Source organism: Lacerta agilis, chromosome 13, assembly GCF_009819535.1.
Source record: "Lacerta agilis isolate rLacAgi1 chromosome 13, rLacAgi1.pri, whole genome shotgun sequence".
Taxonomy (NCBI): Eukaryota; Metazoa; Chordata; class Lepidosauria; order Squamata; family Lacertidae; genus Lacerta; species Lacerta agilis.
The window spans coordinates 37,711,039-37,727,089 of NC_046324.1; the positions used below are offsets into that span (position 1 = coordinate 37,711,039).

General features: G+C 43.4%; 1 protein-coding gene across 2 annotated transcripts in view; it reads right to left on the reverse strand.

Moving 5' to 3' along the window:
• The window catches only part of PDXDC1 (pyridoxal dependent decarboxylase domain containing 1), a 39,280-nt gene that overhangs the window by 2,810 nt on the left and 20,419 nt on the right, over positions 1-16,051 (reverse strand). For both annotated transcript variants that reach the window (XM_033168102.1, XM_033168103.1), the window contains 13 exons: positions 14,518-14,586; positions 14,356-14,434; positions 13,236-13,320; positions 12,358-12,406; positions 11,347-11,448; positions 11,068-11,193; positions 7,963-8,013; positions 6,948-7,011; positions 5,151-5,227; positions 3,349-3,454; positions 1,997-2,168; positions 1,165-1,271; positions 641-762 (listed from right to left, as the gene is read on the reverse strand). In XM_033168102.1, coding sequence (XP_033023993.1) covers positions 641-762; positions 1,165-1,271; positions 1,997-2,168; positions 3,349-3,454; positions 5,151-5,227; positions 6,948-7,011; positions 7,963-8,013; positions 11,068-11,193; positions 11,347-11,448; positions 12,358-12,406; positions 13,236-13,320; positions 14,356-14,434; positions 14,518-14,586 — 1,209 coding nt within the window. The remainder of the gene's footprint in view (positions 1-640; positions 763-1,164; positions 1,272-1,996; positions 2,169-3,348; positions 3,455-5,150; positions 5,228-6,947; positions 7,012-7,962; positions 8,014-11,067; positions 11,194-11,346; positions 11,449-12,357; positions 12,407-13,235; positions 13,321-14,355; positions 14,435-14,517; positions 14,587-16,051) is intronic.

Below are 16,051 nucleotides of genomic sequence, written 5' to 3' on the forward strand. Positions count from 1 at the left end.
TGACAGCTGGAAAGGAAGCAAGCTGTAACCAGAAGCTGTGGGGTAGTTCATTATTTCCCCCCCAAGGAAATAAAATCTATTCATTAATTACTTGCTGCCCTACAGAAAGTTAACCACCCTGGAATTAAAATGGAACTATCATGAGCTATTTAAGTGATTTATTTATTTGGATTAAAAAAAAAAAAAAAAAAAAAACGTAGAAGGGAGCCGTAATGATCAATTTAATTAAGATGCTGGAGCAGGGAGGGGAGGCAATTCCTAAGCCAGTAGTTAATTGCTTTGCTCATGAATCAGTTCTTATGTGCTTAACACCTTGTGATAATCCAAATGTTAGCCATTTATGAAGTGGCACGTTGAATAAAGGAAGACACACACACACACACACACACACACACACACAGAGAGAGAGAGAGAGAGAGAGAGAGAGAGTGTGTGTTTTATGGGAAAGAAGTCAAGTAAGTGCCAAAGTTGTGTGTGTCATTTTTGTGGCAACAGACTAGCATACAGGTAGCTTCTAGAAGGAGAATACATTTATCATTAAGGGGCCTATAGGAAAACTAAGCGCAAGGCAATCAGTATGACCAAGAAGAGGTCTGCTCATTATGCTGCCTTTCTGCAGTTTTGTACGGTCAGTACATACCCTTGAATTCTCTTCGATTTCTCGGCCTGTTGCCGCAATAGTTTCAACCAGCTCAGAAACATCAAGGTCCTCAGTGACCATTCCAATATAAATACAGTTTTTCTCCCCTCCAAATTCTGGACCTGAGAAGTGGGGTAAAGAGGTAGAATGAGGTTCACAAACACTTTAGAAATCGTAAACATGCTTGTTTTAAATAGGTGTCAAACTTATTTTTAAATAGAACTTTTAGGGCCCCTGGATTCAGGGTAAGCCACAGCCCTTCCCCATCAAAAGTGCTTCTCTCTTTCTCTCTTCCACTTTTAATCCCTTTTTGAAAATTCCAAATTCTGGAGAATTTTAAAATTTTGCGACTAGAAGAATTAAAAGTGACCAAAGGAAGCTAAATATAAAAATGCAAAATTCCTCTGTTTGGTAGAGAAACCAGTATTATTGAATTGCTACAGGGGATTACACACACACCCCAATACCTAGACTTCCCCATCATTTCACTGCCCCACTGAATAGTTTCAGAAGTAGTTTATTACCTAAGGAAAACAACAGATCTGATTCCAGCTCATTTAGTTTTTTCAATAGTTCGTTGTTAATCTTCTCCACTTCTTTCTCCTGTTTGTCTTCATTCTGCCCCTCGTACCTTTCAAAACCAATTCAGATGGACTATTTATGCTAGTGGTAGAGTTTTGCAGTAAAAATTGTAAAATCCTATCTTGCTGTCCAAGAACAGTTTGCAGAAATTTTGCCTCCATTATTCATTGTACACCATGCCAACATTACTGAAAATTTTCAGTCACACCGTCGTTTGTGCTTTGCACAAATTTACTCCAGAAGTATGCATGTACTGTAGTCTGTTTAAACCCTATGAGTACACTGGAAAAATAAAAAGACACTTCGAAAATACCAAAGTGGGAAACCATGATCAAATATGTTTTGACGTTATGCAAATGTTAAAATGGTAGTAAATGGTAACGACTCGGAGGAGGAAGAAAACATCCAGTAAAGTGGAATGGTGGCAGATTCAGCACAAAGAAAAGGAAATACTTCTTTCCAATGAATTTGCTGCTGAAATATTTGGCGAGACAGCCACTAGCTCAGATGGCTTCAAAAGGGGGTTAGACAAATTCATGGAGGATATGCCTCTCAATGGCTACTGGGTCAAACAATGAGCAAACCACACAGCCAAACTCTCCTGGAAACAGGAAGAACTGGTTGCTCCCGAGCTCAGTTTGGAAGCTTGCGTGTCCGTCTAAAAAGGGGCACACATGGATCCACAGCAGCCTCACTGCTGAAGATCTATACATCTGTATGCAGCCTAGAGCTCTCAAAGAGCCTTGAGGAAGTCTGTGCAGAGCAGCCACTCACCTTACCACTCCAAGGCCTGGCCAGCTGAGGTCTTCAACATAGGCGAGACCTACAGTTCTTTTCACTTCCTGCTCAAACTCATCCCTGAGTTGCAATGTGCATGTCAGCACTGGGATCTTCAGTTTAAGGCAGTCCACCAACTGGTCAACATCTTGCACTTCAGTTCCTAAAACTGAAACGCTTGGTTGATTAGCATGTTCTATGGTAAACACAGAGGCCAGCAGCACTGTTCAGAAATGGTGTTCAACCCCCTTTAAACTTTCATATATGCGTAAACGTGATTCGCCTACACGCTGGCAAGGGTGTGGCGACAGTATTCCTCTTAGTGGTAGCACGTATGATTATACCCACATTCTGGAAGGATTAGAAGGTGCACATTTGAATGCTTGGTAAAAGAGAATATGGTGTATTGCCCTTATGGGAAAACTGACTCACAAATTATGGCTGGAAATAGGAATGAAGCAAAAGACAGCTTTGCAGGAGAATACTGAAGATTAACTTTGCTCATAAATTCTCCAGAAAACCAAATGACCAGTTCCAAAGGTTTATACTAACTTGTGGATGAAAAGTGTTTTACAGATACATACTGTTATAAGTTGTGGTGTATGTACAGGAGTACAGGTTTTCAGAATGCATTTTGGCAGAGTCTCCAGGGAATTTTAAAAAGTGACAATTTTAATAGAAAAAGAAAAGAAAAGTGAATAATTTCACTCATATGTGGAGGTGGTGTTTTAAGTAGGTTACCTAAGACCAATGTTAGAAACTGAGGTATGAAAGTTAGGAGCTAAATAGCACCTTAATTCTAGGTTATGGGTACAACAATGGAATGTCTAAGCGTGCTTTTTTATAACAAGAATACAAAGCTGAAAATGAATGAACTGCAGCTAAAATATTAAGTTCATTTTTCACATGGTCTAGTCCTTCCCCTGCCCACCCCCCCCCCCCCCAATATTCTTTAGAGGGTCTCTTCTCCAGTCTTTAGAGATTAGCTGGAAGTGAGGAGGCAGAAAAAGGTCCTCCTTTCCTTCCACTCTGCAGTTTTAAACTGAAATCTTAGGTGCAATACTGTGCCCAGAGCTCAGAAACTGCTCACGCTCATGAAATTCCCTGTCACAAAATGTGCCTAGAACAATAGGAGTTTTGAACACTGGCTAAGACTCAAAGTTGGGTATGACCCAAATGAGGGTAGAACAGGGGAGTAACAGAGTGGGGGGGCACTTAGGGGCACTCCGCCAATGCACATGGTGATCAAGAATGGAACCCCTTTGTGAAATGGTCACTGCCTGTATATGGATTGCAACAACCCCCACCCCCCATTTTTTATTTATTTTTTGTTAAATGCATCCAGTTACCTGAAGAAGTCATTAATGGGCTAAAACGTACACAAGCGCCTTCATCCTCCAGTTCTACCAAGTCAACTCCACTGGCAGGCACCAACTGAGACAACTGCTCTCCCAGCTGATGAGACAAAGCAAGATTAAAGGGGTGTTATTGATCATATTACTCATAACTCATTCACTCCTCCCCTTTTTCTCTCTCATCTACCTATGTACCTGTACTACTCCCAGTCAGTCCCCCCTTTTTGTTCCACATTGCTTAGTGTCTGTTGTGGTTTTTGCTCAGCTCAAGGAGCCTTAGCCATCTTCCCAGCCTCAGAAAAGCAGATGTGCTGGGTGTGTGTCTTTCCAGCAACTGCAAAGCAATCCTCACCCTTTCTGCATCCCCGGAGTTATAAGGAAGGCTGGGGTAGTTTGGCTGCTGCATTGTCAAAGCAATCAGAATGCCTTGGCCACGCAGTCTGCCAGCCTTTCTTGCTCCAGAAGCAGGGAGGTCGGGGGGGGGGGGGCGGCAGTGTTCCTTGGCTGCTGCTTGGTCATGGCACTTGCAAGTTCTCTGGCCGTGGGTCAGAAGGATGGGCAAACTCTGTGCCTCCTTTTCCCATGAGAAAGATAGGCAGAGCTTCCTTGGTCTCAGCTTAGCTTTTTTATTTTTTAAATAAATAAATAAATAAATAAATAAATAAATAAATAAATAAAGCAAATAACGTTACAGCAATAGGAAGGTATTTTACATACATGAAAATATAACAAAAAAACATTAGGCACTGCCTTATGTTTAATCTTCTGCTTCAATATAAATCAGCTTTAAGATTCAGAACTTTGACCCCAGGGTCAAAGAGACCATGCCATTGGTTCCACCTGAGAACATACCATGCAGGGTTCCAATTCAGCAGATGTGCCTTGAAAGCCACACCACCAAAAGGGAAGGAAGAGGCAACCACAATAATCTGCTTGGCTACTGAGGCCAGTCCCAAATTGTGGGCCCCTCTGCTCATGGTAATGTACATGGGATTCCCATCCAAGTAACGCATGAGCCTCCAGATCTGCTACGCTTCTGCGAGTGCTCCTGCATCATGCTTTGGTCTGTCCCCCTAGTTTCTGCCGTAGGTAACTTGACCATCAACCATCTTCTCTCTAAAAGCCTGTTCGGAATCAGGCTGCTTGTGCACGCAACTGGGGGGGGATGCTTAGCTACTCTGAGCGCCATCCCCAAGTTCAAAAAGCTGAGCAGGTGGAATGTACCGCTCCCAACAGCAGCGTGACCTCATGGGGAAGATTAACACAATACCGTAATTGAGGGCACAGAAAACGAGCCTGTAAGCTGCTATGGGCACAGCTCTTTTTGAAAAGGAAGAATATAAGTATACTCAATCAATCAAGGCCATGCCACCAAGAGCTGCCTCCATGTCTATGCTCTGTTGCAACACTATAGACCAGGCATAAGCAAACTCGGCCCTCCAGATGTTTTTGGACTAAAAACTCCCATGATCCCTAGCTAGCAGGACTAGTGGTCAGGGACGATGGGAACTGTAGTCCCAAAACATCTGGAGGGCCGAGTTTGCCTATGCCTGCTTTGGAGTGTACAGGGTTGGATGCTGCTTTGGGGACAATATAGCAGCTGCTCCTGCAATGAATCAGTAAATTTTAGAACCCACTCAAGTCATTCAGATGAAATGCTTGTCAGATGAAAGAGCTGATAGAAGCAGCATGTACTGGATTGTTTTCATCTGCACAAAGCTGTCAGTGATTATACTTAAAATGTTTGATTGACCAATGTCTGGCATGCCTATGAAGAGATAAGGAAGAATACTTACCCACTGATTAAAAGTATCACAAATGTATCTCTCATTGCCAGTAATTGTAGGTGTTTGGGCAGAATGTAACATATGATCTGAATTCAAAGAAAAAGGGAAACTGAATTTCTTGGGTTAAAAATATTTTGGCAGAGGCTAAAGATTAATTCATTCATCCTACTTTTCTCCCTTGAATTGATACAGAAGTGAACATTCATATCTTCATATTTTATATAATGCACTTTTTGGACATGGAACCAAGAACTTAAGTTTGGAAGGTTTAGGTTTTGAAGCACAACATGTTCAGCACTTTGATGCACTGGTCGTAACAAATGCTTGACCTGACTCTGATTTGAAACCACACATAATCTAAATTTACAAGAGACTTGTGGCAGCTTTGAATGCGAAAATGTGACAGGAATTGTCAACAGGAATAATGCATGAGATCAGAGAGAGCTCTGCCGTTTATGGGCTGTAACCAGCCAAATCCTATTCCGAGTAGGCCCACTGAAATTATGGGCTATTCATTTTAATAGGTCTACTCTGAGTATGACTAAAACTGGGTACAGGCTGTACATATTAACTGCTCCAACTAGTGTTCCTTTATTTTCTGTAGCAAAAAGTGACCCCGTGTGTTTTCAAACCATATCTTAAGAATTACCTCTTAACTGTTTCTACAGTAAATTGCATTTTCATTCCCTTTTATGTTCCAGAGCTAAAATTGTCTGTAATGCATGTAAAAATACTGTGCTTGAAGCTTACCATTAGAAAAAGAAGACAACCACACACTTTAATTTTGCATATTAGAAAGCAAACACCCACAGGATACAAGTTGCCAAATATTTGCCCTAGGAAGACAGTTGTATTTATTTGAACTTTTAGCAAGTGATTAAATGACACGGATCTGCTATTGTTACAGTTGTATCCTGCCTTTGAGTGCCCTCCAGAGTGTCAGTATTTTGTGGGAGGGATTCAAATCCAAATCAGAAATGTAGGGTTGTTCCCAAGAGTAGTTATTCTCAGGGAAGTTTTTCTCATTGAAATTAATGAGCATGACATACATATTTAGGTCTATTAATTTCAGTGGGTATACTCTGAATTAAACTTAGTTGGATACAGCTCTTGGGTTTGCAGTGGATTCAACAACAAATCTGCTTTTTTTTAAAACCCCAGACTTTTATGGTAGGGAAATAGTCCTCTGTTCAAAGCTGCAGCCTCTGCAGCACCTTTGAAGAAAAGCCGGGGGGGGGGGAGTCATAGAATTGTAGAGTTGGAAGGGACCCCAGGGATCATCAAGTCCAACCCCCTGCATTTCAGGAATCTCAGTTAAAGCATCCACGACAGGTGGCCATCCAGCCTCTGCTTAAAAACTTCCAAGGAAGGAGAGTATTGTGAGGGGAAATACAGATGACTAAACTTCAAAAATAGGGCCTTAAGTTCAGTACAGTGGTACCTCACAGGAGCCCCGTTCGCAACACGAGCAGAACGCAACATGAAGAGCCGCATCAGCGCGACACAATTCGGTACTTCTGCGCATGACGTCATTTTGCGCTTCTGCACATGCGCAAATCACCGAACCCGGAACGAACTTCCAGGTTCGGCGCATTCGTATCCTGTGATGAACGCAACCCGTAGTGGTATGACTGTATTGATGTTAACACACACACACCCAACAAAATGAAAGAACTTGTGTTTGCTATTTTAGTCAAAACAGATCTCTTTTATAATAATTCAAATTTCAAACGTGTTCATAATAAAAAAATCAGCAAAAGCAATGTTATCTGTGATTATAATGTATTTTCACTGAACTCTACTCACCTATGGATGACAGTTCTGGGGAAAACTTAAATACCACCACAGGAGAGCTAAGTTCATCTTCAACCTTAGAAATGGGACATTCAGAAAATAAATAAATAAAACCCACGTTCCAAAATGTTGTGAGAGCATCTTAAGGCTTTTTACAGAAAATTAATTCTCTAGGGGGCCATGTCATTATCACACCTGGTATTAGTGCTAACATTCAAATTGCAAGAGAACCAAGATATCGGATTTGAAAGACAGCCTGCGTGGCATAGTGGTTTATAGGGCTGGACTAGGATCTGGGAGACCAGGGTTCAAATCCCTGCTGAGCCATGGAACTCCCTGGGTGACCTGGGGCCAGTCACAGTCTCACAGCCTAACCTAACTCAAGAGTTGCTGTGAGGATAAAACTGGAACAAAAAGAATATGCAACCCTTGAGCTTCTTGGAAGAAAGGTAGGCTATAAATGTGATAAAGTAAAATATAAAAACCAAGGCTGCAATCCAATCAGCATTTTCACGAGTGTAAGACCCACTGAATTCCCCAAGGTGGTAAAACACCTCCCACTTATGCCAGGTGTTATTATCCCAGACCCACAGCTCAGCTTATGCAGACAAGGAATCTCAGAGGGTTTCAAACATACTCCTTTACACAACCATCCAGATTGGTTACAAGGCCTTGCCCGTTTGTCTTGGATTTTGTCTAAAATCTATCACCAGAGGTGGATATAGGGAAGCGTGACCAGTTCAGTTGCACTGGGCGTTGAGCCTCAGGGGCACTGCAGAGGACCTTGCAACTATGATTTGGAATGGAGCATGAGAGGCAGGGAAGGGGCGCCAAATTTTGGCGTTGCACAGGGCACCGCTGAAATCTGAGACCTCAAGGTCTGCCACTGTTGTCACTGTACTATGTATGCAACAAGGCCACTTTTCCTAAGCTGAAACAGGAATGTGTCAAGAAGATAGGATGGGTTATGGGCTTAATATATTGTTGCTATTGTTTTAAAAAATTAAGATGCAAAAGGAAAACTTACTGAGGTTTTAATAAAATCCTGATTCTTCAAGTTTTCCAACAGCCGTTGACTCTAAAAGAGCAGGTGAAAGTTGGGAGTAGGAAAGAGATTAAGCAAACAACAACTACATAAGCATTACAAAACTCATTAAGTTCTTGATGGGTGTGACAGCTCGATCAAGACTTAAATTTGTAGTGGCAAGCCAGAATCAATCTAAGATGCAGACTAGTCTTAGTCCCTCCTTCATCTGTAAATGGAATAACAACAAATTTGCTCAGCGAGTCCTCGTGAGGTTGAAATCAAGATCCTAAAGCACTTCACACTTTTTTAAAAATTGCAACATAAAATGCTAAATGGCAACATGAATTTGCCTTTAGCTGCTTTAATTTAAAGGCACCTCAAGCCATCATGAAGTATTCCAACACCACCGCATCCCCCTGGTCGAAAGACAAGTAGGCTGCTCTTGCAGCCACCTATAAAAGCTTCCTAAATGGCCCCTGTTGGGAAGCCTGAAAGCTGCAGCATGAAGATTTTCAAAGAATCAATTAAATTATTAAAAAACAGAGCAATATTCACAGTCTTCCTAGGATGGTGCGTTCCTTAGCAACACAAACTATTCACCTCTACTGGCTTTTGGTCAATTATTGCATACACAAAGGGTGGTTTCTGAGGGCTCTGATGAGGGCACCCCTTAAGTACAGTAGTACCTCGCGTTACGTAACCCTTTGGTTACATAAACTTCAGGATACGAACACAGCAAACCTGGAAGTATTTTTCCGGGTTTCGCTGCATGCGCATGTGCAAAAGTGCTCTACTGCGCCGTGCGCATGCGCACAAGCACCTCCGGTAGCGAAAAGCTCGGGATCTGACAGGAGCCCCGGAACAGATCCTGCCCGCAACCGGAGGTACCACTGTTTTACGGATCATCACCATTATTAACATTTCTCAGCCACTTAATACAAAAGAAGGCATTTCAAGTTGACTTGACAGAAGAAATCAAAGACAAGCAAATTGAAACCAGAAAAAATATAAAACAAATGACGATACAAAATACGTAAGATGCTCATCCAGTGCTCATTAAAAAGGGCAAAGCGTACTCACCCAAGTACATGCAACTGTCCTGAGTATAAGTGGGAAAAGTGTATCCCTTCAACTGTGATAACTGAATGTACTGGTAAGGGTGTGCATCACACACTAATGCCAGTGGGAAGGGGGATAACAGGAGCACTTTCCCCAAGCAGCAAGAACAATATAGAGCAGGTGCCAGTCATCTTTGCCAAGTGGATACTTAAAAAGACCACTTCCCAAAACAAGGAAAGGAGGAAAACAAGGAAGGCCTGATTAGGCCTTTAAAAAAAAAAAACACAACAGCTTTTAGAGATGTGGTGGAGAGGAGGCAGGGGACTGAAAATGACTCACCAAGCAGCTAAAAACAATGAGGTATATGGCCAACACTCGCCCCTGCCTCCATCAGCTGGGGTTTTCCATCAGGGTTGACTCTTAGGGCTTTTGGGACAAGATGCCTTAAGGGGGTCCCCCAGCCACCCTCTCCTCCTCCTTCCCACTGCCACCCCTGCCCAATCACTTTCACTTCCTCTTCTGGTCCCAATCTGCCCCAGTGCTCCACAAGGCAAGTGGAGGCTGCTGCTGCTGCGGCTGTGGCTGTGTGTTCTCTTTGGTCTTGCTGTTGCTTCCACATTTGGGGAAGGCAGATGAGCAGACAACAAAGCTAGGAGGAGTGAGGCTGTAGCACAAGAGGCAGGGGGTGATGGGCAGCAGCCCCTCTGCCAAGGCTCAACAAGTGCCTGATTGTTCATTTATTAATCACGGCCCACCCACATCTCAAAGGTGCTTTACAGAATACAACAGAAACAGCAAAGAGGCCGTTTAAAACAATACAGAAAATAGCAGCAACTAAAAGGAAAAAATCCTGCTGATGTCAGCCCTACTTCCTGACACCTTTTATCCAGGAAATGCCTTGGGAAAACGCACAGCGGTGACTCACTGCAGCATGCAGGCCCATGATCAAAAGGGCAAGGCCCCAAGCACAGGGAGGCTGTGGCCAACGTCTTTCAGAACTGGTGACAAGATGTGTCAACTGTTTCACGCTCTCACCACCAGAGGGTTGGCAAACAATTATACGAAGCCTGTAAAAGACTTCCTCTACTAGAAGCTCAGATATCAGCAACCATTTGCAGTTTGCCAATCAAGCCCTGCTCCGCAGCACCACCTCTGTTTCTCCTTGGGAACATGGAGAAGCTGTAGAGCTTAAATGTTTGGTCAGCTGCCTCTTTCAAATAGTGAATCATTATATTACAAGACTCAGGTAAATGATGTGATGGACATATGATTAGATTTCTGTGCTTGAACAAAGTTACTTCAAAGCAGCTGTCAAAGACCCTAGTTTTGAATGGAGCAGCATCATATGAAGATGGGTCTTTAAATGTCTTTATTTGCATCATTTCCCCCAATCTAAAGCCCTACTCCCCCCCCCAAAGTCTCTGTTATCTCCACTGGGGATTTTTCTTTAAACAAAAAATACTCAGCTATATTTTCTTCCCCCTGCCTTGCCCCCAAAGAGGGAATTCAGATCAGGACAAAGGTGTGTACAGGAAAACTTAAAATCTCCTCCCCTAACATTGTTTCTCTGGCCAGAATCAGCCCTACATGGCTACTTTGATGGATAATAATGTTGTTTAGTCATTAAGTCGTGACCGACTCTTCGTGACCCCATGGACCAGTGCACGCCAGGCACTCCTGTCTTCCACTGCCTCCCGCAGTTTGGTCAGACTCATGTTGGTAGCTTCAAGAACACTGTCCAACCATCTTGTCCTCTGTCGTCCCCTTCTCCTTGTGCGCTCAATCTTTCCCAACATCAGGGTCTTTTCCAGGGAGTCTTCTCTTCTCATGAGGTGGCCAAAGTATTGGATAATAATAATAATAATCCACTTTGTGCAACCCATTTGCAGGTATCCTGTGTTACATCTCACATATGCATATGACACACAAATAACTCATCTCTTCTTTGGCTGGAGACTGAGAATGCAGCAACACCACTATGTATTGTAAAACATGAAATGCCAGCTCATCCGTGGAGATGAGCCAAAGCAATGCCCAACTTCTTACCAACTGAGATGAGTGTTTTATTCTTTCCACAATCCCATCGTGTCCAAGGTACTGCAAGGAGAGCCACAGAGGCAGAGCACGCAGCTTCTCAACTGCCTGGCTAGAGGTCAAGCCTGCAACCAAGGACTGTGAACAAAACAACAACATATTTGCATTCATTACTTTTTGCTGGATTCGTTATTCCATCGTATGTGAAAAATTCAGGGTGGGTGCAGGGGTTGCCAACCTTTTGGAGCTGTGGATCAAGCAGTGAGCATATATACAAAGAAATAAGCCTACCAAAGAAGGATCCTCATGTCTGTAGAGAGTCACTGCAGGCACTGCTGGGAGACCTAGCCAGGGCCCCAGAGTCAGGGTCATGCTGTCACATTTGGTTGCGGCCTGCAGAAAAGAAGGCACAGTTACCGGTATATTATTTGAGTGCAACTCAAAACAATGGAACCCACCAGCCAAACTTCTAAAAATGAGAGACCAGCCTAAAACAAAACAAAACGATCATAAAAATGACTGGCTCAACTTGGGGTGGGGATTAAACAAATTCAGAAGCCTGTTGGCATAAAAAAGTATTCAGGAGACTCCTGAAAATTAGCAGTAAGGATGCCTCCTGGATCTTTGCGGGAAGAGTAGGCCACATTTGTGGAATTTCGGCAACACTAAATGCCTGACTTCTAGCTGAAGACAGCTGGGCCTCTGAAACACAGAGGACATCTTCCAGATGATCTCAGTGATCAAGCTGGGGGAAGGAAGGGGGAAGGAAGTCTTTAAGGTATTTTGAATCCAAGTTCTTCAGGGCTTGGTATATTAATACAAGAGTCCTGAACCTGGAGCATATGGGCAGCCACTGCAGATGTTTCAGCAGAGGTGTTGCATGCCGTCAGATATCTCTCTCCAGGCCAAGGCAGCCTCACTTTGCAGTAGCTCAGAGCTCAAGTTACCAAGGGAGAAATGGAGCTGCCTGTCATCTGTATATTGCTGTCAATATGCTGACAACACCTGAACCAAAACTCCAAATGACTGCTGTCAATGGCCTCGCGTTGATGTTAAACAACACTGGGGACCAAAAAGAGGGCCCTGCAGGACCCCATAGCACAAGTTCAAGGGAGCCAAAAAGCATTCCCCTAAAGTTACTATCTGGACCTGACTGTAGGTATAATGAAATCACTGCACCTCTAAAACCCATCTTGAACAGTTGGTCCAGGAAGATATCACAATCAATGGTATGAAAAGAGACAGAATAAATTCAGTCCCCAAACCAGCCCTAAACCCAGACTGAAGAAAGCAGAAACATACCAGTACAGATGACGAGACATAACCCAAAGCCAAAGTAGCCAAATTCACTCTGAAAGAAACAAGAAAACTCAGTTTTAGATTACACTGGATATTCCTTCCCTTCTCTAAATGCTAACATTTTGCTTTAGTTTTATTTTAAATATTATATGATTCTGTGCTTAGGGAAGCTGTATGTATATGTTTAATGCAAATGCTGCAGAAACTGGAATTTATTCCAAGATTCTGGATCTGAAAGAGACACTTCGTTTTAATCCTGTTAGTGGTTAAGGGCTAGATGTTAATGTTTCTGTCCACCCACTTCATTTGTAACTTCATTCCAGTATGTAAACCTGTCGCAGAAGAAACATTTGCCTTAGCACAAAGCAGTTTCCCGTGTCTCTGTTTCCCACAAATACACAGCAATAAAATAGGCCTTTGGAATGTCTTTATGCACCACGGGCCGGTGCGGGGGGGGGGGGGCACAAAGCATGCTCAGTGGGCTTGCAGCCTAGCAAACTCCTTTTCTTAGCGATGGCATTGCACATTGGCAATATAGGTAAAACCCTTCTTCTCAACAGAGGTAGTTCTTGCACAGCACTGTACTGTCCTTTAAAACTCTCCCTGAAACAGCTCCCTGAAAACATGCTCAACAAAATCTGCCCATTTTTTAAATCAATGGTGTCTATTGCCTTCCCCCTTTTTACAATCACTTCGCTTGTTTTTCGTTTAGGAGATTTTTAAAAGGGGATTGTATTTCAGGATGGGGAGCTACTAATGAAGAAGTAAGATGCAAAACCACGCACAAACCTGGCCATGCCATTGGTGCACGTGTTATTTACCTTCATGGGGATCTCATGCACAGTTAGTCAACTTAACATTACATTAAAATGGCACTGTACCCTTCAACATGTAGCCACATGCTGTGCTGCTCACAGAGTTCTTTCAGTCGCCCAAGTTTGTCTGTGTGCCCTGCTCCTGGTGTACCTGCATAGAGAGGGAAGAGGAACAATCCAAACGCAAAAAAGATTGGCCACTAATGGCCGCAGCCACTTAACATGAACACATCTCCTAGGCACTTTGTTAGGTTCAAAATTACTTGGAATTCCATTTCAACAAAGTAAAGTTTTATTGTAAGTAGTGCAGCGTTCCGTCTTTTCTATTTCCAATACTCCTTTAGCAACAACTGCCCCAGGGCAGGTTTCCTGTGTTAAGGATATTTGCCTCCCAATCAACGCATGGTGGGGATGTGAGAGCATGGCTTCCCTTTCCAGCCACCTGATGTGCTTGTCCTGCCTCAAGCTACACTCCAGTAGCCTTGTGGTTTTAACAGTATGGTGCCCAGAAATGGGGGCTTTATTTTGATAAGCATGTTTGCATGGAGCACTTCAACTGTCCAAGCAACTCAGTGACCATCTGAGCCCTAAATTTTGGGAAATCAAGATCCTCCACCTTCAGCAGGCACCTTTCTTTGTACCTAGCATATGGGGGTGGGGAGAAAGGATTAGCCAGGGGTGCAGTCAACCAGCCCTACTAAGACTTGGTGCATGGCTCAGCTGTGCTGCTGCATGCAGGCCCCACCCAGAGTCCAATTAATGTTGCAATGAGAGGGACCAGAGTGGGAGCTTCTCCTCCTTTGGAACACTCCTGGTGCTGTCATCTGGGCACTGGCTGGGCACTGGCTAGCATACTCTCCCTCCCTCTCTTCTGTGGGCACAATCCTAGCTCTCATTTAAAAGAAGAGAGGCTTCTAGACTTCTTAAGTCAGGTTGGTTGGTGAGTGAGTGAGGAGGGGTATTCCATCATGGGAGCCCCCACCTGCAAATCTGAAGTGGAACAGACCAGACACTGGTTTGCTACGTCCATGAAAACTAGGACTGAGCCTGACAACTCAGATATAAAGTAGCCAGTTAACAGCATTCTATTTATAAATTAGAAATTTAAGGTTCTATTGGGAGTAGGCAAGAAAGTGCATTGGGGGGGGGGAGTAGTAGTTAAATTTCATCTGCTAATGATACCTACCAGCATTGGCCACTAGCAATATTGGTAGCTTTCCAGAGTCAATGTCCTCCTTAATCAATTTGTCCAGTAAAGCAACATCCTGCCACCAAGCAAAGGAGGGAACAATTATTTATGTACACAAATGGAACAAGGCCGTGTGCTGCTGCTTCTGCTCAAACTTACCATCTGATGCTGAGATCCAAACATTGTGTTACAAGGCACACGGCACATGCAGGAAAGAGGCAAACCAAGCTGCAGAGGGAAGAGACAGAAGTTACGGTATATCCCTAACCTGATCCGAGCATTTCAGATTTCCATGTTTGTGCATGTTTTTGAAAAAGGCTAAGATGGGTGCCAAACTAGTTTTTTGAGCACCGTGCTTATTCAGAGTCACATTGCAACCATTCACCGTGATCTGCACTCTTTCTAAACACAGGTTAAGGTCACTAATTTATAAAGCCCTAAAAGGCTGGGGGTTTAAATACCTGACGGGTCACCTTTCCCAGTAGATGACAGTCTGGCCAGAGATACTGTTGCAGGGGTGGGTGGAGAAGGAGATGGGGACCTAGCCATGGGCCTTATCAGTTGTGATGCCCTTTTTGTGGAATACCAGGCTGGCAACCTTTTTGATAGGGGCCAAAGCACTATTATGTTTCTCAACATGTAAACAAAAGTAAAGTTGAGAAATCTAAACTGATGAAGTATAATGTGTGTGTAATTTAAGTGAGGAGGTATGCCATGGCAGAATAGAGAAAACAAAGGCTTAGCTTGCAGCTTGAAAGGCCTCAATCTCGCATAGCTACTCTATCATTTGGAAAAGAAAACGGCCACTGACGTTAACCATAACTTTGAGGTTTAAAAAGAACTGAAATGCAACGGACCCAACCTTGGTTCATACGTGGAAATCTGAGAGAAGGACCACCTGGCACAGGTAAAGTGTGTCACAGGAAGGAGGTCATTAAGTTCTATGTATAGATGTACATATCTTGAGCAGGTAGGTAGCAGTGTTGGTCTGACGCAGTCAAAATAAATAAATAAAATTGAAAATTGTCCAGTAACACCTTAGAGACCAACTAAGTTTGTTCTGGGTATAAGCTTTCGTGCGTATGCACACTTCTTCAGATACACTGTTTCAGATACACTGGACATTTTTTTAATTTATATCTTGAGCAGTAAGCCCCCAGTGGACTGCACAGCTCTTTTGGGCCAGATGTCTAATTTTACAAACTGAATTGAGCTCAGGAGCCATCGGTTTTCCCCATTTCCAGCATAAGCAGCCTATACTGAGTGCCGATTGGCCCTCCCTTCTGACAGCTATGAAGACACCCCACACTCCCCCCCCCAGCAGCCTCCAAGCATTTTTATTTGAAGGAACAACATAAAAAGTTTAAACTGATGAACACATGCCAAGCACCTTAATTTAAAACGAAACAAGAGCCTGCCTGAAGGAATTGGGGGCAGGGTGGGGGGCATCCACATTGGATTCAGGGTCAACCAGGGGTCTCATTACACTACACTGGCTCCCATCAGTAGGTACAGTGGCAAGCACCTTAACTTGGATAAGATATAGGCTGCAATTCTGCATCCAATCAAGTGAGTTAAATCCCACTGAAGCCAAACTGTATGCAGGGCTGTGGTCACACTAAGTGGAATACAGAAAATTCTATGTGAATGCAGGCAGGCAGTCAGGTCAAATAACCTTCAGAGTTCCCTCAGC